The following is a 24,577-nucleotide window of genomic DNA, read 5'->3' as shown; positions in this document are numbered from 1 at the left end:
CCTCATTAAATGTTTTCAAGGTAAAGATAGATAGTTTTTTGAAGAATAAAGGGATTAAGGGTTATGGTGTTCGGGCCGGAAAGTGGAGCTGAGTCCACAAAAAATCAGCAGGATCTCATTGAATGACTGAGCAGGCTCGAAGGGCCAGATGGCCCACTGCTCCTAGTTCTTATATTCTTATGTTCAAACAACAGCATGATCAACAGAGAGCGAAGACCAGGATAATAACTTGAGATGCAGAAGTGCAAGGCAGGCCTCAGGATAAATATTTCTTGAATGGCGCACAAAAATGGCCAAAATCATGGATGCATCAGGATCAATGAGCCCTCATCAGGATATAATAATAATCTTTATTATTGTCACAAGTAGGCTTACATTAACACTGCAATGAAGTTACTGTGAAAAGCCCCTAGTCACCACATTCCGGCGCCTGTTCAGGTACACGGAGGGAGAATTCAGAATGTCCAAATTACCTACCAGCGTGTCTTTCGGGACTATGGGAGGAAACTGGAGCACCCGGAGGAAATCTACGCAGACACTGGGAGAACATGCAGACTCCGCACAGTCACCCAAGCCGGGAATCGAACCCAAGACCCTCAAGGATTTTGATGAACGAAGCATGAGAAACCATCGCTTCCACCATGCCGTCTAACCAGAACCCAGGAAGTCAACAGGCTAGGCTCCAGCCTGGCAGATGACTCGACCAGCTCGCCACTTCCATCCCTTCATTCCCGACATCCTGAATAGGGCAACACAGGACCAGTGGTTGGAAAGCCACTGCACTCCCAGGGTGTGCTCCATCAAATTTAATTGTCCAGCCTCCAGATGAAGATTCCCGAGACATGGCACCCAATTCTCAAACTCAGGTGGGGACCTCTCCACCACGTCACCTTTGGGATGAGACTCAACAGCGCCCCTCTCCAGTTCCTCCTCCCCCGACTGCTTCAGAATGGAGGACAGGCCATGCAGCAGGTACGTGACCATATGGAGGAGGGCTCTCAGCAAGGAAAGTGTTCTCTCTATTGTAAAAACCTCCTCATGTGTCTCCATTGCCTCCATAAAAACACCTCACAACTCTTGGAATTGGGCCTTAACAACATGTACCTCAGAGCCTTGAACTCCAGCCAGAGCAGTATCCTCATTGGCTGCCATCATCCGTTGATGCACACCGCACTGTCAGGGCAGGAGCCTAAAAACCACTGCGACACTAAAGGTAGGGCCGCACCCCAACTCTTCCAGCTGCCAAAACAGGCAAGGATTTAAATTTGGAACTCGGCTCTATCATGCGGAAACTCTGACCAACAATTCTCAGAACACTATGCAAACCAAGAAAAGACACAAAAGAGATGTGCACAAGGATTAAAACACTGATTAAGAGATGAGCAGAGCCACAGCTTCTGCAAATGTAGCCGCTCCCATCACATGACTCCCTCCAATTGTAATCCTTAACGGGATATTGTCCTAAAGTCTTTGATCCTTCATGTATGAAGAGGATATTTGAGTCTGAATTACCTCATGTTAGTCTGATTCTGTCTTCACCTGATACATTTTAACAGAGCTCAACACACAGATAAGAGAGAAAGTACATTTTGATCTGGAGCATGAGGAGGTCACTTATTTCTTGGAAGGTGCAAGTCTAGGAACAAATGGAACTCGAGTACAAATACACCAATCACCTGAAAGTTGTACGGCAGGGTTAGCAAGGCCTTTAACAAAAAAGGAATGTTACCAACACCACTGAATGAAAAGATAGGCTTTTTAAGAATATTATTTAAGTCAATTGTATGTCCCTGTTGTCTTTGTTTAGAATGAACGTAAAAGCATATAGATATTCTTACAGATCAGGAGCCTTGACATTTCTCCTTGTTTCTGGAAGAGCATTCCAACTGATGCAAGAACAACTTCAAATATTTCAAAAGTGTCTATTTTAAAACATGCTCAGCACTCCTTTTCTCTTAAATTTTGCATCAAAGCCTATTTTTGATGCAGATGCAATAGAAGGGAGGTGCTATTCCTCTGTCACCTACAGTCTCACTTCTGTTAAAATCAGGTGATTGTGGCACCACTCCATTTCAAATGATGCACTTCATTCTCACGCACCTACCACCTGTCGCTGTCTGTCATTATGCTCACTACAAACCAACGCCCGCGTCTTTATAAAAGTACCAGCCCACTATTGCAACCTGTGGATTTTAGAAAGGATAATACAAAATGATTGCTGTGAGAACATAATAGATCTCTCAAAGCTCAAGTTTTGATAAAACATGTAGCGTCACCCAAAATTTGTGGAATCTTTTTGAAGCACTTAATACACTGCGGTCTTGCAACATACAATTTTTCTCTGGCTTATTCAATTGAATTTGACAGTGCCTTTAGGCATCATTCTTCGAATGGGGCCAACCTATGCTTTGACTTGGGCGTAATGCTGTCAAGTTCAGACATGTTACTGTTTGCATGCTCTTTCCCTTCAGTTTCTGGAGATTTGTTTAATTAATGTACACTCGATAACATCATGGGAACAAGAATAGAATGTTACTTAGCTTTTGTGTCTTTGATAAATTTGAACTTGTGGCTATCGCTCCCGTCATCTATGTTGTTAATACACTGAATTATTAACACCGATCCTTGTGGGGCCCATCACTTCTGTCAATTAGAGAACCTGCCCTTTCTACCTGCATTATTTCTACTGTTCTGCCAGAACTGAAATTGGCTAACAGTACAGAAATAGCAATGGTTTTAAAGGCATTTATTGATTGAATGGTTAATTGTGAAATAGACGAGGTTTGGTGTTGATGGATGACCTGACAATTTAATAAATCGGTGGCTTTCAAATGTGTCCGTGTGGAGACTTCCTACAAATCTGAAATAACATCCCGGGGGGAAAAAGTCATGCAGTGTATCGATCGATTTATTTATTTATTTTTTCTCTCTCCTTTTTTCCCCACATTAGATGGTATTCCGGCCACCGTTAGATATTTATGATGTCATCATTCACCTGAACCCCAAGCACGTTCCAAGACATCTTGAAGCAGTTGACAGGCCGAAAGTAACATACAACAGAGGGACTTTAAGGAACGATGCAGCAGTCAAATTTTTTAAAATGCCAGTGGTGGGCTATGATCCAGTGCAGTGCTATCTTCACGAGTTGAGGGTGAGTATTTTTTTGTTGGTGGTGAAATGTACAATAATTGTTCTCTCTTATAATACGTGGAGGTTGTTGCCTTCTGTTTTCCTTTGAAAATTTACATTGCAGTTTTTTTTAACAAGCAATTTTATTGAGGTATTTTTCGGCATTGTAAACAGTTACAGATAACAACAAAAAGAAAACAAAAAAGGCAAAAATGTGCAAACAACAACGTAGAATCAATACTTGAATCAGGCCGAGCCTGGCACATGTTGCGGTTGAGTTTACCCTACTCAGCCCACCCCCCCCCCCCCCCCCCCCCCCCCCCCCCCCCCCCCCCCCCCCCCCCCCCCCCCCCCCCCCCCCCCCCCCCCCCCCCCCCCCCCCCCCCCCCCCCCCCCCCCCCCCCCCCCCCCCCCCCCCCCCCCCCCCCCCCCCCCCCCCCCCCCCCCCCCCCCCCCCCCCCCCCCCCCCCCCCCCCCCCACCCTGCTGACGCTCACTCTCCCACAAAGAAGTCAATGAATGGTTGCCACCTTCGGGCGAACCCCTGTACAGATCCCCTCAAGGCGAACTTATTTTTCCATACCCAGAAAACTCGACATGTCCGAAAGCCATAGCTCATTCTTCGGGGGTTTTGAGTCCCTCCATGCCAGCAGTATTCGTCGCCGGGCTATCAGGGAAGCAAAGTCCAGAACATCGGCCTCTTTCTCACTCTGGACTCCCGGGTCTTCCGAAACCCCAAAAATTGCCACCCCTGGACCCATCACCACCCTTGTTTTTAGCACCCAGGACATGAGGGCTTCCGCCCACAGCCTGTCCTCCATCTCTCTCTCTCTCTCTCTCTCTCTTCTCCCTTCCCCCCCCCCCCCCCCCCAAGCTCCTCCTCCTCATTTGAGTTTCAGTTCCTCCGTCTGGGACTCTTCCCCCTTCATGAGCACCTCATAAAGGTCTGAGACTCTACCCTCTCCTCCTTCCCCTCTAGAGACTATTCTGTCTTGGATCCCCATTGGCGGGAGGCGTGGGAAGGATGGGACTTGTCTGCGGACAAAGTCCCGCATCTGTAGATACCTGAAATCGTTTCCCCTTACCAGACCAAATTTCTCCTCCAAGCCCCTCAAACTCGCAAAGCTCCCCTCCAGGAACATATCGCCCACCCTCCCCGCCCCCGCCCGCCGCCATGCTCGAAACCCCCCATCCATGCTCCCGGGGGCAAACCGATGGTTATCACATATTGGAGCCCAGACAGACGCACCCACCTCCCCTACATGCCTCCTCCACTGGCCCCATATCCACAGGGCAGCCCCCACTACCGGGCTGGTGGAGTACCTGGCTGGCGACAGCGGTAGGGGAGCCGTGACCAGGGCTGCCAAGCTGGTGCCCCTGCACGAAGCCGCCTCCACCCGCTCCCAGATAGACCCCGTATCCATCATCCACTTCCTTATCATGGCGATGTTAGCTGCCCAGTAATAGTTGATCAGACTCGGCAATGCCAGCCCTCCCTCGCTGCGGTTCCTCTCCAGCATCGCCTTCTTCACCCGCGGGGATTTTCCCGCCCAGACAAAGCTCATGATAATTTTGCCAGTCCTTTTGAAGAAGGACTGTGGGATAAAGATCGGGAGGCACTGAAAAATGAACAGGAATTTAGAGAGGATTGTCATCTTTGCAGTCTGCACCCTCCCTGCCAGCGACAGCGGGAGTGCATCCCATCTCCGAAACTCCCTCTTCATTTGTTCCACCACCCTGGTCAAATTTAACTTGTGCAACCTGCCCCAGTCTCATGCCACCTGTATCCCCGAGTACCAGAAACTTACCTCAACCATCCTAAATGGCAGCTCCTTCAGTCTATTCTCCTGGCCCCTTGCCTGCACCACAAACATCTCACTCTTGGCCATACTTAATTTGTACCCTGAAAACCGGCCGAACTTCCTCAATGTTTCTAGTATATTTTCCATCCCGGCCAGTGGGTCCGACACGTACAGGAGCAGGTCGTCTGCATAGAGAGAGACTCTATGTTCCACCCCCCTGGTCATTCCCTTCCATCTCTTTGCGGCTCTCAACGCAATTGCCAACGGCTCTATGGCCAGCGCAAACAGCAACGGGGAGAGTGGGCATCCCTGTCTGGTCCCGCGATGTAGTCTGAAGTAATCTGATACTACTCTGTTCGTCCTAACGCTGGCTTTTGGAGCCTGGTACGGTAGTCTGACCCAATTCACCAGTCCCTCCCCGAACCCAAACCGTCCGAGCACCTCATAGATAGCCCCACTCCACCCGATCGAAGGCCTTCTCAGCGTCCATCGCCACCACTACTTCTACCTCCTTGCCCGTCGGGGGCATCATGATCACATTGAGTAATCTTCTCAAGTTAGCCGACAGCTGCCTGCCTTTCACAAACCCAGTTTGGTCGTCCCCAACCACCTCCGGTACACAGTCCTCAATTCTAATCGCCAGGACCTTTGCCAGTAGCTTAGCATCTACATTGATCAGGGAGATTGGCCTGTATGACCCGCACGCTTCCGTGTCCTTACTCCGCTTCAATATCAGTGATATAGTGGCTTGCGACATCGGCGGCGGCAGAGTCCCTCTGTCCCATGCCTCATTAAAAACCCTCGCCAAGACCGGGCCCACCAGCTCAGAAAACTTCCTATAGAACTCTACTGGGTATCCATCCGGCCCCGGGGCTTTCCCCGACTGCATGGTCTTTAGGCCCCCCAATACCTCCTCCACTCTAATCGGGGCCCCCAGCCCATCAACTAGCCCCCCGCCTACTTTTGGGAATGTTAGCCTGTCCAGGAACCTTTTCATCTCCTCCGGCTCTTCCAGGGGCTCCGAAGTATACAGCTTACTATAGAAGTCTCGGAATACCTTATTCAATCCTGCCGGGTCCTCCACTCTGCACCCCTCCCCATCAATCACTCTACTTATTTCCCTGGCCGCCTCCCTCTTCCTCAGCATGCTACTCGTCTATCGATACATTTCCCTAACCCAATCTGTCCCATTTCTGCTCTGTCTGTTTTGGCCCTGTGGGCCCCAATTGAGATCAGCTCCCCCTCACTACTGACTTCAGCGCCTCCCACAGGGTCGCACGTCTGAAACCTCCCCCATATCGTTCACCTGCAAGTAGTTCTGCATACACTTCCGAAGTCTCTCACATATCCCCTCCTCCGACAACAGTCCTACGTCTAGCCTCCATTGTGGGCGTTGGTAATTCGCCCCCCCGATCTGCAGGTCTACCCAGTGTGGGGCATGGTCCGAGATAGTGATTGCCGAATATTCCGTGTTCTTTACCTCCCCTATACATCCCTGCTCAGGATTTTAAAAACTATCCTAGGAGTATACTTTATGGACGTGCGAGTAAATGAGTAGCCCTTCCCGTTGGCTGTCTGGCTCTCCAGGGGTCCACTGCCCCCATTTGCTCCATAAACCCTTTCAGCTCCCTTGCCATTGCCGGGAGTCTACCCGTTCTGGGACATGACCGATCCAAAGCCGGGTCAAGGACCATGTTAAAGTCTCTCTCTCTCTCTCTCTCTCTCTCTCTCTCTCTTCCCCCCATCCCCCCCCACATTATCAACCTACGAGAGTCCAGGTCCGGGATCTTCCCCAGCACTCTTTTAATAAAGTCCACGTCGTCCCAGTTCGGAGCATATATGTTCACCAGCACCTCTCTTCTCCCCTCCAGTCTGCCCCTTACCATCAGGTATCTGCCCCCTCTGTCTGCGGCTATGCCCTTCGCCTCAAATTGAACCCGCTTATTGATCATAATTGCCACCGCCCTGGACTTCGAATCCAAGTCCGAGTGGAAGACCTGGCTAATCCAGCCCTTCCTTAGCCTAGTCTGGTCAGACACTGTCAGACGTGTCTCCTGCAACATAATTACGTCTGCCCTCAGGGCCCGCAAGTGCGCGAACACACATGCCCATTTAGTCCCCTGACATTCCAGGTGATCAGCCTGGTTGGGGGGCACAACCCACACACAGACACACACACACACACACACACACCCCCAAACGCCGGTCAGCCATAGCCTTTCTCGGGCCCGCCCCCGGCCCGTGTGCCGCGCCATTCTTGGGCCGCCTCTTGGCCGCCTCCACCCTCGACCTCCTTTCCATTGCCTACTGCAGATCCCTCCCACATCAGCAGAATAACCCCCCCCCCCCCCCCCCCCCCCCCCCCCCAGCAACATCCCCGGGTCACCCCACCCCTGCCATTCATTGGCTGTATTCTCCCCCCCACCTGACTCCCTTGACCAATCTGCTAGCCCGGTGACTTATCACTCTGGCGCCCACCTGTCTCATTCCCATTGTTTCCCCGTCCTCATCCCCACTCCCCAGCACACCCTCCCCCTCTCCAACCCGCTGGAGCAATCTCACTGGCACAGGAAGGCAAACAAAACGTAAACCTCATACCGCCCCGCAAAGTCGCTCCAGGTGCAATACAGTTCCCGCCGCGTACACAGAAAAGTGTTAACCCACATCCCTTTCCGAGCATTAATAAGACAGCCTCGCAACACCCCATTACCCATACAGCCCCCACCCGGAAAGAAGAGCCCCAAATACCCCACATGGTACCTTTAAAACAGTAAACGGTAAACAGTTGTCCCAACAGTCTAGGCACATTCGGCGTCCCTTCAAACAGTAGTTCTCGGACCCTAGTTTGCGTCCGTGGGGCCTCTTTTCAGGACCAGCCCCTGATCCCTCGCAAAGTCCATCGCTTCTTCAGGCTCGGAGAAGTAGTGGTGTTGACCCTGATGCGTAACCCAAAGACGGGCCGGGAACAGCAGACCAAACTTCACGTGCTTCTTTAACAGCACGTCCTTGACTTGTTTAAAGGCTGCTCGCCGCCGAGCCACCTCCTGGCTTAGGTCCTAGTAGAACCTAAGAAGGACACTGTTATTCCACGTGCTGCTCCTGGCGCTCTTTCCCCTCCGCAGCACCCGCTCCTTTTCCACGAACCTGTGGAATCTAATCACCATCGGATGGGGGGTTCCCCCGGACGCACCTGCCTCGCCTGCACTCTGTATGCCCCCTCCAGCTCAGGCGGTCGCGGAAAGGCTTCAGCCCCAATCAGCTGCATCAACAGGTCAGCCACAAACGCTGTCGCATCGGCTCTCTCAGCCCCCTCCGGGAGGCCAATGATCCTCAGATTTTGTCTACGGGCTCTATTCTCCAGCTCCTCCACTCTGTCCAGCAATCTTCTTTGCCTCTCCTTCAACCCGTCGACTTCTAACGCCGCAACCGTCTGCGCATCCTCCTGCTCCTCCACCGCCTCTCCCAGCTCCTTAACTTTTACGTCCTGGGAATCCAATCTCTGGTTCAGCTGATCCACTGCCTTTTGAAGTGGGTCCAAGTTATCCCGCTTCAGCGACTCAAAACTACTTTTTATCACCTGCAGCATGTTTTACAGCGCTTGCTGGGTCAGCAGGTCCGCCATCTTGGGTCTCAGGTCAGCTTCCCCTGCACCTTGTCTTTGTCCCTTTCTCTCCCGTTTCCGTTGCCTCCGCCTCTCCCGCGGTTCCATACAACGCTGCCCGCTCCTCCACACCTCCGTGGCCGTCTTTTCACCGCTCCACCGTCCCGCTATTGCGGGGAATCAGGTCCTTAAGCTCCGCCGGAGTGAGAGCTCCCGAATATGCGGCTCACTCGGTCATTGCTGCAACCGGAAGTACTACATTGCAGTTTTACAAGCAATTGGAATTAGAACTATAGATTAAAAATAACCAAGACTAATATATCACGTGGGGGAAATATTTTGATACTAAACTAGTTCTATGTTTTGACTCCATTATTCACCATGGTATGCTAAATTGGAACAGACCATTTTGGTTTATCCCAGAGTTTAGAAGCCATGCACACTATCTCTCGATTATTTTTATTGTGTTCATGATTGTATTAACCAGCTCCTTGAATCGTCCATTACAAAATATCGTATTTGTTCTGTCCATTCACTTTCCTTCTCCTTCATCATTGTTCTTGGAGCCGTGGTGAAGGGTTTCTTGGGTTGAACATGTTATTAACCCTCACGCTCTTGAGCACATCAATAGGTTTCCTTCCCAGAATTCTCTTGGAGATAAGAAAACATGATTTTAATTCTTTAATATACAATTTAAACCAAAGCCAGCAAGTATTAATTTGTAACTTTTAATTTACATGTACATGTTTGTATTATATATAAATTATCGTATACATTGGGTCAGAGTTTACATGGAGTAGCATCCATTCCGGGGCTGTAGGGTAGCTGGGGTTTTCGGAGGGTGGGGCAGGGGCTGGGTGAACACTAGTTACCAAGGAGTTACAAGTGGTATTGATTCTTCTAACTTTTCCTGGGTAACTAATTCCGCAAGACAGACTGAACCATTCAAAGTCTGCCATTTAAATCGGCGTATCGGAAGGTTCCCAGTGGAGTGTAATTCCCCATCGGAAGTTTGAACTTCCTGGTGGGTATTTGTTGTGCAATCCTTATGTGGGCACCTCCGGAGGGTGGTCGCCCAGCGCATCTTCGCAGTACTCCCCAAACCTGGGTACAGCATCCTCGAGATTGGAAGTTATAGTCCATAGTGTGTTTTTAAAAATAAATTTAGAGTGCCCAATTATTTTTTCCAATTAAGGGGCAATTTAGCATGGCCAATCCACCTAGTCTGCACATCTTTGGGTTGCGGGGGCGAAACCCACGCAAAGACGGGGAGAATGTGCAAACTCCACACGGACAGTGACCCAGAGCCGGGATCGAACCTGGGACCTCGGCGCCATGAGGTAGCAGGGCTAACCCACTGCGCCACCGTGCTGCCCGTGTGTGTGATTTGTATCTGCAGATAAACATTGCCATTTTATATAAAAGCAAAACATTGTGGATACTGGAAACGTGAAATATAAAGGGCAGCACAGTAGCATTGTGGATAGCACAATTGCTTCACAGCTCCAGGGTCCCAGGTTCGATTCCGGCTTGGGTCACTGTCTGAGCGGAGTCTGCACATCCTCCCCGTGTGTGCGTGGGTTTCCTCCGGTTGCTCCGGTTTCCTCCCACAGTCCAAAGATGTGCAGGTTAGGTGGATTGGCCATGATAAATTGCCCTTAGTGTTGGGTGGGATTACTGGGTTATGGGGATAGGGTGGAGGTGTTGACCTTGGGTAGGGTGCTCTTTCCAAGAACCAGTGCAGACTCGATGGGCCGAATGGCCTCCTTCTGCACTGTAAATTCTATGATAAACAGAAAATGCTGACAAAGTTCAGCAGGCTAGGCAGTATTTGTGGTGAAACAATTAAATGTTTCAGGTTGATGGCCTTTTATAAATATATCTAATTTACAGTGGCAATAGAAAAAAGGAAACTAGGGGGCAATTCAGCCCTTTGAACCTGTTCTGCCATTTAACATGCTTCTGCTGATTTCCACTGCTAGTGAATCTGTCCAGAATCATCCTTGGTGTCTGCAATTGATGACCTCCTTTTCTTCCTGACCCTGTCTTCTTGTAGGCATTTCTCTTCCACTCTGGTCCCTTTCCATTTTCGCTGTCCTACTCATTTCCGTTTCCTCCTCTGAAGCACTTCAGTATGGACATAAGATATATTATATTGATTATCACTATCCTTGATCAGACCCGAACAGTAGCTAGGATACTGGACAAAAATCCCAATATTTTGTTTTAATTTTGTAAGATTGTGAGGAAAGGATACTTCGGCCCAGAAGTGGTTTCACGCCAAATAGGGATATGGTACATTAAAACAAACTTTATTATTAACACAGTATTAAAATAACTTCAACATCATACAAGAAAATAGTTTACAATTACCCCTTAAACAATGCTAATCGACACAGTGACACAATAATCCTGAACTGCTATCTTTTTTTTTTTTTTTTTTAATAAATTTAGATTACCCAATTATTTTTTCTATTAAGGGGCAATTTAGCATGGCCAATCCACCTACTCTGCACATTTTTGGGTTGTGGGGGCGAAACCCACGCAGACACGGGGAGAATGTACAAACTCCACACGGACAGTGACCCAGAGCCGGGATCGAACCTGGGACCTCAGCGCCGTGAGGCGGTTGTGCTAACCACTAGGCCACCGTGCTGCCCCTGAACTGCTATCTTTACTTCCATTCAAACAACAGAACCATCTGAGAATCCGAATCCACTTTTAAAATAATTAGCACTCAGGAATACTTGCTGTGCAGAGATATCTGGATATTCCACATTGAGCACAAGATATTTTAACTGCTTTAAAGAAAAGTCCTGACCCTGTCAGAACAATGCAGGTTCTCTTGCTGAAGTCTTCAGAAACTGTCTTCAACGCTTCACTTTCAGGAGCCAACTTAAACTCTGAACTGCTTGGAAAGACTTTGCTGATCTGTATCTGCTACTGAGCTGTATCGAGAGTGAATGCTTGGCCTTCTGTTCACATCCTAATCTAAAACTAAACTACTTTTCTGCAAAATGCCTGGTACTTTAGCTTCCCATTAGTTACATCATCTTACCTAGCTGAAACACAATATCTCTAATGAACTAGTCCACAAGCAACTTTCTTAATCCAAATGAAAATCCATTTGCCCAAAGTTTTCCGATGCTTTAATTTCACCTCTGGCTCCCGAACAGCCTTAGCTGTCTTGCTAACCAGGAATTTGAAAAACGCTACTGCAGCAGTCACACCAACCCAAGCTTTAACTCTTACTGTACCAAATAGAAATAATACAATATATCTGAAATTCCTGTACTCATCATAAGATTTGTTGCACTTGTCAATAAGGCTCAATTAAGTGTACAATTGAAATCTAGTTTAACAACGACATTAAAAATGCCAAAATAGGTCAATGCCTAGCAGACATAAATAGGCACCGATTGCAAAATTAACCATTGTACTCCAATCTCACAATGCTTCGGACATGATTTTCTCACCACGTTGCGCCCAGCGCCGATACTGTTGCCACGGGTGCATAGCGGGTGGTGCACGAGCACAATGCAGCTGAGCGGCTATGCGATCTGGATCCCTCCCTTGTCGGGGCATGAGCCGGGCATGAACCAGATATTCATTAATAGCTCATTTAAATATGCTTGAGGTCGCAGTCTCCCGGCAGTCACTGGTTACACCCACCAGGCCTTGTGCTGGTGCAAATTAGCACTGGTCTCCCAAAATGGAGACCAGATGTGCTGGCCCCGTCAGTGGGCTCTGAGGATAGGGCAGACCTTGAGTGGTCGGGAACAGGGCAGTGGCACCGAGGTCGTGACAACCTGGTACTTGGGCTGTGCAAACCTGGCACCTGGGCTGCGACAGGTTGGCACAGCCAAAGGGTGGGGCCTGAGGGGGGTTATGAGGGGTTCAGGGGGGTGCTCTGTAGTGGGATATACTCATGCGGGGAGGGAGGGGTGTTATTCCCCAATCATGCAAGGATGGATGGGTGTGGGGCACCGGGTCACCCTCATGCCTGGTGGTGGGGGGTTTCCGCGGACTATCAGTGATGTGGGGAGGTTGCTCCTCCAAGGGTGAAGGTGTTGCCTATAACTGCTGCGGGGCCGGGGGGTGGGGGGGGGGGGGGGGGGGGGGGGGGGGGGGGGTGTTGTTGTGATGTCCATGGGTGGGCGATCTGGGGACCCAACCTCACTTTGCAATCTGGACACCCTTTAAAAATGGCACTCCAATCTCTGAGGAGCGGGTATTGCCAAAGACTTTAGTTCCCCGCAGCAAACAAAATTGTGAGTGGGATTTTCCAGAGAGAAATTCCCCAAGCTCCAAAAAAATTCCTAAGCGTGGGTGAATACCGGCCTGAATCACATCCAAACACCTGTCTGGAATCACCCTGCCGAGCTGCCTTCATAACTCTCCGTATTATGCAAGATCTGTCAGGGGCTTGGTTCCTACCTCTGGCTCTAATCCAATTATTGAGAGATTTTACAGGAATGGCAACTTAAAATACACATGCTAGTCTGGAGATCTTGTTTCCCTGTCTCTTATGATTAGTTTGCGTTTTCATACTATTAATTATACCTTGTGTGTAAGCAGTGCAATGTTCAATAGTTTCACTCAGAGTCGCTTGCAGGCTTACTGCTCAGGTGTTACCCAGCCAGTTGTAGTCACTGCCGGCGGCAATGTAACCAGCTTTTATTTTATCGATGAAGAAACGGGTGTGAACCAGACTTTAATTAATCTATTCTTTTTTATGAGTTTGCCTCACACCACCACGCCAACCCAATTCTCCTTTCACGTCATGAAAACCGGGGAGTGGCTGAAAGGGGGGTCTCCTCAGCGACCCCATAGTGGGGTATGGTCACTTGGTGGGGTGAGGGTGCATAGCCCATTCAAGGCCGGAGTCTCCTGGTCGCCAGGATTCACCGGCCCCACTGGCACAGCGTGAGACCGACACAAATCAGTACTAGATTTGCGAAAACGGAAACCAGACGTGATGATGCACCACGCACAGTCCCAGCCCCCTGTAAGTGCCAGGGTGCCAAGGGGTGGGGCCTGAGTAGGACCATGGCCATGAAAGGGGAGGGTGAGGGGGGGTCTGAAGGAACAAGGCCTAGAGGGGACATGAAGGATGGAATGGGGATGAATGGGTGGTTTGAAGTGTGCACGTGGGGATGGGCCTGAAAAGAGGGAGCAGGCCGTGTGACCACGTAGCGGGGTATGCTCACTGGGGGGGTGGAGTGTCCTGATGCTGACGAAGATGGATGGGAGGGGGGTGGTCGAGGGGGTCATCCACTCATGCCTGCCTGGTGTGGGGAGTTTGTCTGGGTCATTTTGTGATTGGGGGGGGGGGGGTTGTCAAGGGCTGGAGTGGTGCCCATGTCTGTGGAGGGACGTGATGTCGGGGGGGGGGGGGGGGGGGCAATTTAACTTAGAAATTATGATCGCTGAGGACCTGATCTTGCCCACTCCAGAAAAAATGCTAAGAGTGAGATAATTCAGTGAGAATCTCCCCAAGCTCCAGCAAAAAGAAGTGTGGGTGAATTGCAATGGAAATCATGCTTGAAGAGCTGGTGGGATTCTCACCAGTTTTCCTGCCTGAAATAACGCTTGATCATTTTTTGGAAGAATTTTCCCTTGTCTACATTAACAAAGAAAGAAAATTGTTATCTGTCCTAATCATGTATTGTACTTGCAGAGAGCATTTCAAGCTATTTAACATAAGGGAGAAGTGCCACGAGTTTTAGCTTTATTGATGGTAGCGATGGAAGGCATTTGTAGTAATATTTTGAGCTGATGCTCAACAAGTTGAGTGTGATTCTCCTTCATTTTCTCCTCCACTACTCAGCCACTACATTTGCACCAATAACTACTCAGGCCTTGAGGAAATGCTGGTCACAATTTACGTACATTGTCTAGTGCTTGAATCCTTTTAATGGCAACAACTTGACAAGTCAATTTTGTCCTTCTCAGTTACAGAATTGTGTCCTGTAATTGTCTTTAGTTCGGGCTTGAAATCTCGCAGCAGTACGAACCAAGCATTGATTGTTTGAATACGTTCTTGATTAATTACAGTGCTTATTTCTGTTACAGAACGCTTTTGGAGAGTTTGCACTGTTTTTCTACGATAACCATGGTGGATGTTTGATTGCTGTGCTTTGGAAACCTCACGCTTTTACACCTCAACCGTTTAAGGTATGAATGGCATAAAAAGTTTGGAATATTTGAACTAGAATTGAAGTATGTGTTGCACTGCTATTGATAACGGTTCAAATTCTGTATTTATTGAATTTTAATTCCGAATAACGCCAAATCCTATAAAACCGTTAGTATTGTTAATGATCCCAATTGATGTTATAACTGGGCAGGAACATCCCAGAATGAAACCCTGGCTCAAAAGAACGTAAATTCTTTTTTATAAAACGGGAGTTGGGGGGGGGGGGGGGGGGGGGGAGAACAGAGTCACAAGACTGATAATTCGTTTTAACAAGAAGAAAAAATGTATTTATTAAACATGGAAAAAATTGGATTGTGATACAATAGGCCTTTACTCCCCCCCCCCCCCCCCCCCCCCCCCTCCCCCCCCCCTCCCCCAAATCTCCCCCTTGGATTAGCATGGATTACAATGTGCATCTTAATACACAATGGCCTCATGAACACAAAATCCCTTTTAAGCACACAAGGTGACAGTGGGCAAATACACTCCCCAGGTGAGTGTTTGTGGATGTCTTATCAGAATCCTCACAGATGATTGTAACGTGAGAGTTTCCAAACTTCACACCCAAATATACGTTTTGAATTTTTTTTTAACATAATTATACTTTCCTGTAGCAGTTTGCATTCCAAAATCCAGACCAGGTTTTCCAATGACACTTTTAAACCATGATGTGGAGGTGCCGGCGTTGGACTGGGGTGAGCACAGTAAGAAGTCTTACAACACCAGGTTAAAGACCAACAGGTTTGTTTCAAACACTAGCTTTCGGAGCGCAGCTCCTCCTCACCTGAGGAAGGAGCTGCGCTCCAAAAGCTCGTGTTTGAAACAAACCTGTTGGACTTTGACCTGGTGTTGTAAGACTTCTTACTGTACTTTTAAACCAAGCTTCCACTCCACTTCTAACAGCGAATCCAGTCCAAGATTTGACACCAGCCCCTTTAGGATTTCTCCATCTTGACTACTATGCAAACTGCTCACATTTGCATTAATTCTCAATTCCCAAACTCTATCAAAGTGGCATTAGGCATTTGTTTTTCTTACCTTTTGAAGGCTGCTGTCCCACTTAAAATCTAGTTACTGCAATTGTCTCTAACTCCAAACACTTTGTTTACTCTTCCTTGTATTCTTACGAACAGTGCTTTGGTCTCTGTTCACTTAACTGCAGATTTCTTGGACACTTCTCTTCATTTCTCTAATTGCCCTAGCCAGCTGGACTTTAGATTTCTGCACGTGTTTTCGTAACCATTACCCTATGGTACGGCTTTAATTCTTGCTAAACTGAGAGAGATGATCACTCTCTAGCCTTCTATGCCAACTGCTTCAAACAGAGCTGTGAGAGCTGCCTCTTACTACTCATCTTCAACAACAATCAAATTAGCCAAGCTAAACTTGAAAGCCTCTCTACCATACAAGATTCCAGTTGCTAAGCAACACCCGCATGCTGATGCCTTTTATTTATTTTTCACGGTTTGCCCTCTCTAAGCACAATAAGAAGCACATTTGGAGCTTAACCAACCCCACACATACAAACATCTTTGTCCAACATGAATCTAACTATAGGTTTTACCCTTCCTATTGAAATACACCCACTTACCATATACCTTTTTTAATGTTTACCTATACAAATATAAATCCCTTTAAACTACTTTTATTTTCCTAACAGAATCAATGGTCATTTTCTCATGAACCCATACATATTTATTCATTATGACCTGCACCTGGGTGAGGACAGTAGCGTAACTGTAATACACATTGAGAGTTCCTCAGAAAATGAATAACACTGGCACCCCAAATATTCTTTCTCTAAAGCTGAAGATAAAATTATCGTTGTTAGCAAGAGGATAGCAAGAAGTGATTATAGGATCGAAAGGCATAGAATCTGTGTGAGTAGAGTTGAGGAATCGCAAAGGAAAAAAGACCTTGATGGGAGTTATGTACAGGCCGCCCAGCAGTAGTCAGGATGTGGGGCAGAAAATAGATCAGGAGATAGAAAAGGCATGTAAAAAAAGACAATAATCACGGGGGACTTCAGTATGCAGGTGGACTGGTAAAATCAGGTTGGTAGTGGATCCCAAGCAAAGGAATTTGTGGAATGTCTAAGAGATGGTTTTTTGGAGCAGCTTGTGACAGATCCCACTACGGAACAGACAATTCTGGATTTGGTGATGTGTAATAAGGCAGACTTGATCAGGGAACTTAAGGTGAAGGAAACCTTCGGGAGCAGTGACCACAATATGATAGAATTCACCCTGCACTTTGAGAGGGAGAAGCTGGAATCAGATGTAACTGTATTACAATTGAATAACGTTAACTACAAAGACATGAGGGAGGAGCTGGCCAGAGTTGATTGCAAAAGGAGCCGAGCAGGGAAGACAGTGGAACAGCAATGGAAGGATTTTTAGGGGTTATTCGGGAGGCACAACAGAAATTCATCCCAAGGAGAAGGAAACATGCAAAGGGGAGACGAGGCATCCATGGCTGACAGCATAAAAGCTAAAGATAAAGCATACAAAGTGGCAAGGATTAGTGGGAAGCCTTTAAAAGCGAGCAGAGGACTAAAAAAGCAATAAGGGAGGAGAAGATGAAATACGAGTGTAAGCTAGCTAGTAATATAAAAGAAAATAGCGAGAGTATTTTTTCAATATATAAAAAGTAAGAGAGAGGCAAGAATAGACATTAGACCACTGGAAAATGAGGCTGGAGAAATAGTAATAGGAAACAAAGAAATGGCAGAGGAACTGAATAGTTATGTTGCATCTGTCTTCACGATGGAAGACACCAGTGGAATACCAGAAATTCGGGAGAATCAAGAGGCAGAGGTGAGTGCAGTGGCCATACTAAGGAGAAGGTTCTGGGGAAACTGAAAGGTCTGAAGGTGACTAAATCACCTGGATCGAATGAACTACTCTCCAGGGTTCTAAAGAAGATGGTGAGGAGATTGTGGAAGCATTGGTGGTGATCTTTCAGGAATCATTGGAGCCAGGAAGGGTCCCAGAGGACTGGAAAATGGCTAATGTAAAACCTCTGTTTAAGAAGGGAGGGAGGCAGAAGATGGGAAATTATAGGCCGGTTAGTTTGACTTCAGTCATTGGTAAGATTTTGAAGTCAATTATTAAGATAACATTGTGGAGTACTTGGAAGTGCTTGATAAGATAGGACTGGAGCATGGCTTTGTCAAGGAGACGTCATGTCTGACAAATCTGTTGGAATTCTTTGAGGATGTAACAAGGAAGTTAGAAAAAGGAGAAACAGTGGACATGATCTATTTAAATTTCCAGAAGGCCTTTGACAAGGTGCCATATAGAAAGTTAAGAGCCTATGGTGTTCAGAATAAAATTCTGGATAGAGGATTGGCTGGCTGGCAGAAGGCAGGGAGTGGGGATAAAGGGGTCTTTATCAGGATGGCAGCCGGTGACCAGTGGTGTGCCTCAGGGGTCGGTGCTGGGACCACAACTTTTCACAATATACATTCACAATCTGGAAGAAGGAACTGAGGGCACTGTTGCTAAATTTTCAGATGATAAGAAGATATGCAGAGGGTCTGGTAGTATTGAGGAAGCAGGAGGGCTGCACAATGACTTGGACCAGGCCAGGAGAGTTGGCAAAAAGTGGTGGATGGAATACAATGTGGAAAGGTGTGAGGTTATGCACTTGGTAGGAAAAATGGAGGCATAGACTATTTTCTAAATGGGAAAAGACTTAGCAAATCAGAAACACAAAAGGACTTGGGAGTCCTTGTTCAAGGTTCTCTTAAGGCTAATGTGCAGGTAATGTCGGCAATTTAGGAAGGCAAATGCAGTGTTATCATGTTGAGAGGGCTAGAATACAAGAGCAGGTATGTATTACTGAGGCTGTATAAGGCTCTGGTCAGACCCCATTTGGAGTATTGTGAGTAGTTTTGGGCAATGTATCTAAGGAAGGATGTGCTGGCCTTGGAAATCGTCCAGAGGAGGTTCACAAGAATGATCCCTGGAATAAAGAGCTTGTCATATGCGTACCGAGTGAGGATTCTGGGTCTATACTCATTGGAGTTTTGAAGGATGAGGGGGGACGTTATTGAAACTTAAAGGATATTGAGAGGCCTGGATAGAGTGGACGTGGAGATGATGTTTCCACTTGCAGGAAAAACTAGAACCCGAAGCCACAGCCTTAGACTGAAGGGACGATCCTTTAAAACAGAGACGAGGTGGCATTTCTTCAGCCAGAGAGTGGTGATTCTGTGGAACTCTTTGCCGCAGAAGGCTATGGAGGCCAAATAACCAAGACAGAGAAAGATAGCTTCCAGAGGAAACTGGAGCACCCGGAGGAAACCCACGCAGACACAGGGAGAAAGTGCAGACTCTGCACAGACAGTGACCCAAGCCGAGAATCGAACCTGGGACCCATCATTATTGTGGAAGCAATAGTGCCAACCACTGTGCTACCGTGCAGCCCTCTGTACCGAGGTACAGTTAGAGGGTTGTGAGCCCTGAGGAAATGACCTCCAGTTTATGGGGGGGGGGGGGGGGGGGGGAGGAGGAGAGAGAGAGAGAATGCGGGAGACGGACAGGAGTGTGTTGGAATAGTCAAGTCTAGAGGTAATAAAGGCATGGGTTTCAGCAGCAGTTGAGCGGAGACAGGTGAAGTTGGGCAATGCTGAGGAGGTGGAAATAGGCAGCCTTAGTGATGACAAGAATATGAGGTTGGAAGCTCACCTTGAGATCAAATGTAACAGATTTCAAACAAACTAGTTAAATCTCCCAGTGCCAGCGGGAGGGATGGAGTAGGTAGCTAGGGTGCAGAGTTTGAAGCAGGGACAGAAAAGAATGGCTTCAGTCTTCTCAGTATTGAATTGGAGAAAATCTCCTTCATCCAGTATTGGCGGCAGGATAAATGGTCTGATAATTTAGCAACAGTGAAGGAGTTGCGAGAGATGGTGCTGAGGTAGAACGGGCGCCATCAGAGTGTATGTGAAAACCAACGGTGTGTCTTTGGATGGTATCATCGAGGGGTAGCATGCTGATGAGAAATAGGAAGAGACCAAAGATCGATCCTTGAGGGACACTAGATGTAACTGTGTGGAGACAGGAAAATGAATCATTGCCATGAAATGAAAATGAAAATTGCTTATTGTCACAAGTAGGCTTCAATGAAGTTACTGTGAAAAGCCCCTAGTTGCCACATTCTGCCGCCTGTTCGGGGAGGCTGGTACGGGAATTGAACCGTGCTGCTGGCCTGCCTTGGTCTGCTTTAAAAGCCAGCGATTTAGCCCATTCTCCTCAATAATGATGTTGTGATCTTTGGGGAGGCTATTAACTTTAAAAAAGTAATTCAAACTCCCAGTTATTAATTGAAAGAATTGCACAACAAGGTTTCACATTTTGAAACAAAAACCGTTACTTTACAAGAGTTAAGCAAAGCAATTGCTCCTGACTTAACACAATGTTTCGTAAACTCTAATACTTGTTTGGAAATCTCAACACTTTCCGTTCTATTGTTATTTCTCCTCAAGAATTCCCCATACTTTACAGGATCTTGAAGGTTCCTTTTCTTTTCTCTTGGCATCAAACCAAAGTGTGCGTCAGTTGTCAGAAATTCATTTTGATTCTCCTCGGTGTCCCTTCTGTTCTGCAAGGTATAAGAATTCTGAGGTGCTGGCGCTAGCATCTGGCCAGGCAACCCTGCTCTCTCTCTCCTTGAGCACCTCTCAACGGTGTGAGAAATATCACAGATTAACTCAAATCCAAAAAAAAAACGCTGCAATCTATCTCCACGGCAGCATGGCACATCCAGGTGTCCCAGATAAGAGATTCAAATTAATTATTTCCTGTTCCCAAATCTTCCCTTCAGTGAAACGGTATGAATAATTTAAACTCCTTATGAATACGAGTGTAGACATCTCGTCTTCATCAAACTCGGAAAGGAGCCACCCATTGAATAATGTTTTCACACTTCCAACTCTGACCTCACTAAGTAAGCACAGGCTGCCCTTTGAACTGCAATCACTGTGGATATGTTTGCCAGGTTTTCACCAGGGGTTTTCATTAAAATTACATTTAGACATGTCGGGAAAGGGCACCGTGATTCTCGGCAGCAGGAGGCGGCTCGAATCTTCTGGCCCCGTCACTGTCAATGGGATTTCTCATTGAAGCGACCCTGCGCTGCCGGGAAACCCGCTGTGGGGATTCGTCAGTGGCAGGGCCGGGAGAGCCGGCTGCTGAGAACAGGAAGAAAATGCCCCCTCCCCCCACCCCCATCATCCCCCAAACTAAAAATTATAATTCTTAAATATTTGAGTCATGACAGTAGACATTTTCAGAACAATAATCTCCAAAAAGTTCCTACTTCATGAGTGCGAGCTAACTTTCCACATATTTTAGTATGAATTAGTTATCATGTTTTGCAGTAGAATCCTGCTTAAATAAAGACTTTTCTTCTTTCAATTATAGACTTCCCACATCAATGCAAAAATGTTGGAAACTAAAGAAAATGAACTTCAAATGATCCCCAATGTGGAGGCAATCATGGAAGACTTTGAAATTCTTGGAGCTGGTTTAGTGAAATCAGTTGAAGCACTGACTGAGAAATGGAAGATCTAGGGATGTGAATCCGTTCCAGATTGGTACTCCGTGCCTAACCTTTGGGTTCACATGCTAGAAATCATGAAAGTGCAGTAAAATAAGTATTATAAATTACCGTATTGAAAAAAATAAATGTTTTTATATATTCATCTATTGGATCCATAACAATTCTTCTCGTGTTAAGTTCCACAGCGACACGACGACTAATTACCCTCGTCTCTTTCAGAATACCTGGGAAACGTCATGTCTTGTTTCAAAATAGAAAGAAGTCTTGCAACACCAGGCTAAAGTCCAATAGATTTGTTTGGACTCGCTAGCTTTCGGAGCGCAGCTCCTTCATCAGAATACCTGGAAAATGTTATGTCTTGTTTCAAAATAGTAAGAAGTCTTGCAACACCAGGTTAAAGTCCAATAGATTTGTTTGGACTCGCTAGCTTTCGGAGCGCAGCTCCTTCATCAGAATACCTGGAAAATGTTATGTCTTGTTTCAAAATAGTAAGAAGTCTTGCAACACCAGGTTAAAGTCCAACAGATTTGTTTGGAATCACAAGCTTTCGGAGCGCAGCTCCTTCATCAGGTGAGTCCAGATAAGAGAGTGCTTACCTGATGAAGGAGCTGTGCTCTGAAAGTTTGTGATTCCAAACAAACCTGTTGGACTTTAACCTGGTGTTGTAAGACCTCTTACTGTGCTCACCCCAGTCCAACGGCGGGGTCTCCACATCATTGTTTCAAAATGGTATCAATATTTTCAGGTTATTTCATAAAATGTTGGAAATGTACAGAAGCTTCAAGAGCATGGAAATGATCCGGATATCTGGTTACAATCTCAGTGAAATAGGATGCCAAGTTTGTGAATGGTATGATTCAGCTATGGGCAGTGTCCGGAGAGATGGCTAGCGAATGGAATTTGAGGTGGGGCCTGAAGGCAATGGAGGAATTTTAGTTTGAGGAAATTTTTGCTCCTCCTCTACTAGATGTTTGATGAGCAGTGTGACAATTTTCCAACTCAGCAGACGTGCTTCAATATCCAGACATGTGCAATTTTAACTTTGGTGCAGAATTGAGTCAGAGCCGCCAATTCGGGAAGCAGATGTGAGGTGGCCGGTCATTGCTGAGGCAGGCTAGTAAAAAGGCCCACCTGAATTCTCTGGAACTTCGTCTCAGTGGTTTTAAATGCTGTTAGGCCCTCATACCCCCACCACAACTCTCCTCATGCCTCCTCCATGCAAACTCATAACCCCCATGATACCTCCATAGCTACTCACTCCGTTATAACCCCCATAAAAACTGATTACTTTTAAAATGAAAGTTGAACTTCCAGGGAATGAAAGGATCACATGAGAAGATGTCAAGCTTTGAGACTTTTACTGTAATATAGTAACTTCTTGAATTATTTGCCTGACGTCATGTTCAACCCACGCTGCTCCGATCTCTACCAAAGGTAGAACAAGGAGGCAGGTCTCAAATTCATTCACCCCAGAGAGAACAGGAGTCGAACTGCCTGCTGTTGGCACATATTTGGTCCCCAACACTGTCCAGCCAACTGAACCGCCCCTCCCCCAGAGTCTGGGTTACTGTGGCAGCATACATTTTTAGATGCAAGGTGTAGCCTGAAACTATTAACATTGAGGGGAGGGGCTCCAATGTCCATCACATGGCTGACTAAAAGCAACACTGATTAAATACTATTCAGCAGGCAAATTATATTCTGAAGTACAGAACAGATCCCCCATTTATCTTTTACGACAAACAAAAATCCCCCTGCCATGGGTAATACCATATTCTGTCCCTTAAGTGGACACTTCCTTTCCTGGAATCAGTACAAAGTTATTCTTGGCACCCGGGGGCTTGATTCTTTACCTTTCCAACCTGGGTAACCCATAATCCTAGAACTGATTACCACAGCAAAGGATGAATTTAGGGATTCTCCCACCAGCCAAAGCTAGAAATTTTTTTTAGGTTCATTTAAACACACACACATTTGGTCTCTTCAATCCGAACACGAGTTCCCACCAACATCTTGTGAGCGTTGTGAGCAATTTGCCATGCGTCTCGTTCGGTAAACCCCCTCCATGGCAACATGAATCACTTGTATCTACGCAGAACTGCTGACTAACTATCCATTAAACCCCCAATTCCATTCTATTTTGAGTTTAACTGTTTGCAAACCTAACATTGCTAATACTTCCCTGTAATTTGGAGACGAACCAGCCAATCTATTGTCAGCACCTCTGCTCTGCTTGTTTTCTACAGGTGTAGATGGCTTGAAACATGTTTCTAGTAAGACCATCTGGGCCCCTATTTGATCACCATGCCACCCAGATTTGTCTGCAGAATTCAGAATAAGACATTTGACTGCCTCCGTCTCTGCATTTTACCTAAAATTAAATAGGTAGTCCCGACACGCAACACTGCAATCTTTATTTGTAACAAGTGGTCAATCTGTTATGAAAAATAAACAAAATTGTATTCGGTACATCATCAAATGCAGCTAATTCTTCAATAGACTCTTATACCTGTTGATCAGAATGTGAACTCAGGTCCCCCAACTGAGACAAGTGCCGTTGGAACTTTTAAAACTCAGCCAAGCATTTATAACAGGCTCTCTGTAATAAATACCCTTGGAAAATGTTAACAATGAACTCTATTGGAACTGAGGATTGATGGTACTAGTTTATCTCTAAGCTACACAAGCTGACCTATCTATCTAAGCTGTTCAGCAACCATTTCCTTTTTACTCTAACTGATAGCTGCAACCTTTATTTTTTTCATGTTGAAAGGGTTTGGGAAGTAAATGACTTCATATTATGACACCTTATCAGCCCTTCAAGAGCATTTGTGTTGCAGCCTTAAATTAGTGACTCTCGTACTGTGAGTTAAGGTCCTTGGAACAGTGAAAATAGGGCCTGTTTGAACTAGGCACTCATTTCAAATGGCCCTGCTGAATTTTGCGTTCCTGCCCCCTCTAGTCAGAGTAAATGCACCCATTGTCTGAACAACCCTTTAGCTACTGTTTTTAATATATTTTTGATCATAACAGATCATAATATAACAGCACTGAAGGAGGCCATTTGGCCCATCGTGTCCATGGTGGTTGAAAAAGAGCTATCCAAACTAATCTCACTTTTCAACTCTTGTTGCTAACCTTGTAAGTTGTGGCATTTCAAGTGCATTATAAAGATTTTTTTAAATGTTGCGAGGGTATCTGCCTCCACCATCCTTGCAGACCCCCACCACCTTCTGTGGCTTCTTTACTTCTGTCTATCACAGGCCGACATCAATATACGTCT

At 46.6% G+C, this 24,577-nt stretch overlaps 1 protein-coding gene across 1 annotated transcript in view; it reads left to right on the top strand.

Moving 5' to 3' along the window:
- The window catches only part of nol6 (nucleolar protein 6 (RNA-associated)), a 130,765-nt gene extending 109,329 nt beyond the window's left edge, over positions 1–21,436 (top strand). Inside the window, exons 24-26 of the mRNA XM_038790687.1 lie at positions 2,951–3,151; positions 14,607–14,708; positions 21,156–21,436. Coding sequence (XP_038646615.1) covers positions 2,951–3,151; positions 14,607–14,708; positions 21,156–21,305 — 453 coding nt within the window. The 3' untranslated portion in view covers positions 21,306–21,436. The remainder of the gene's footprint in view (positions 1–2,950; positions 3,152–14,606; positions 14,709–21,155) is intronic.
- The last annotated feature ends 3,141 nt before the right edge of the window (positions 21,437–24,577 follow it).

The sequence above is a fragment of the Scyliorhinus canicula genome, chromosome 3 (assembly GCF_902713615.1).
Source record: "Scyliorhinus canicula chromosome 3, sScyCan1.1, whole genome shotgun sequence".
NCBI lineage: Eukaryota > Metazoa > Chordata > Chondrichthyes > Carcharhiniformes > Scyliorhinidae > Scyliorhinus > Scyliorhinus canicula.
Note: the sequence above shows the minus strand (reverse complement) of the source record. Positions and strands in the feature narration are given on the sequence as shown.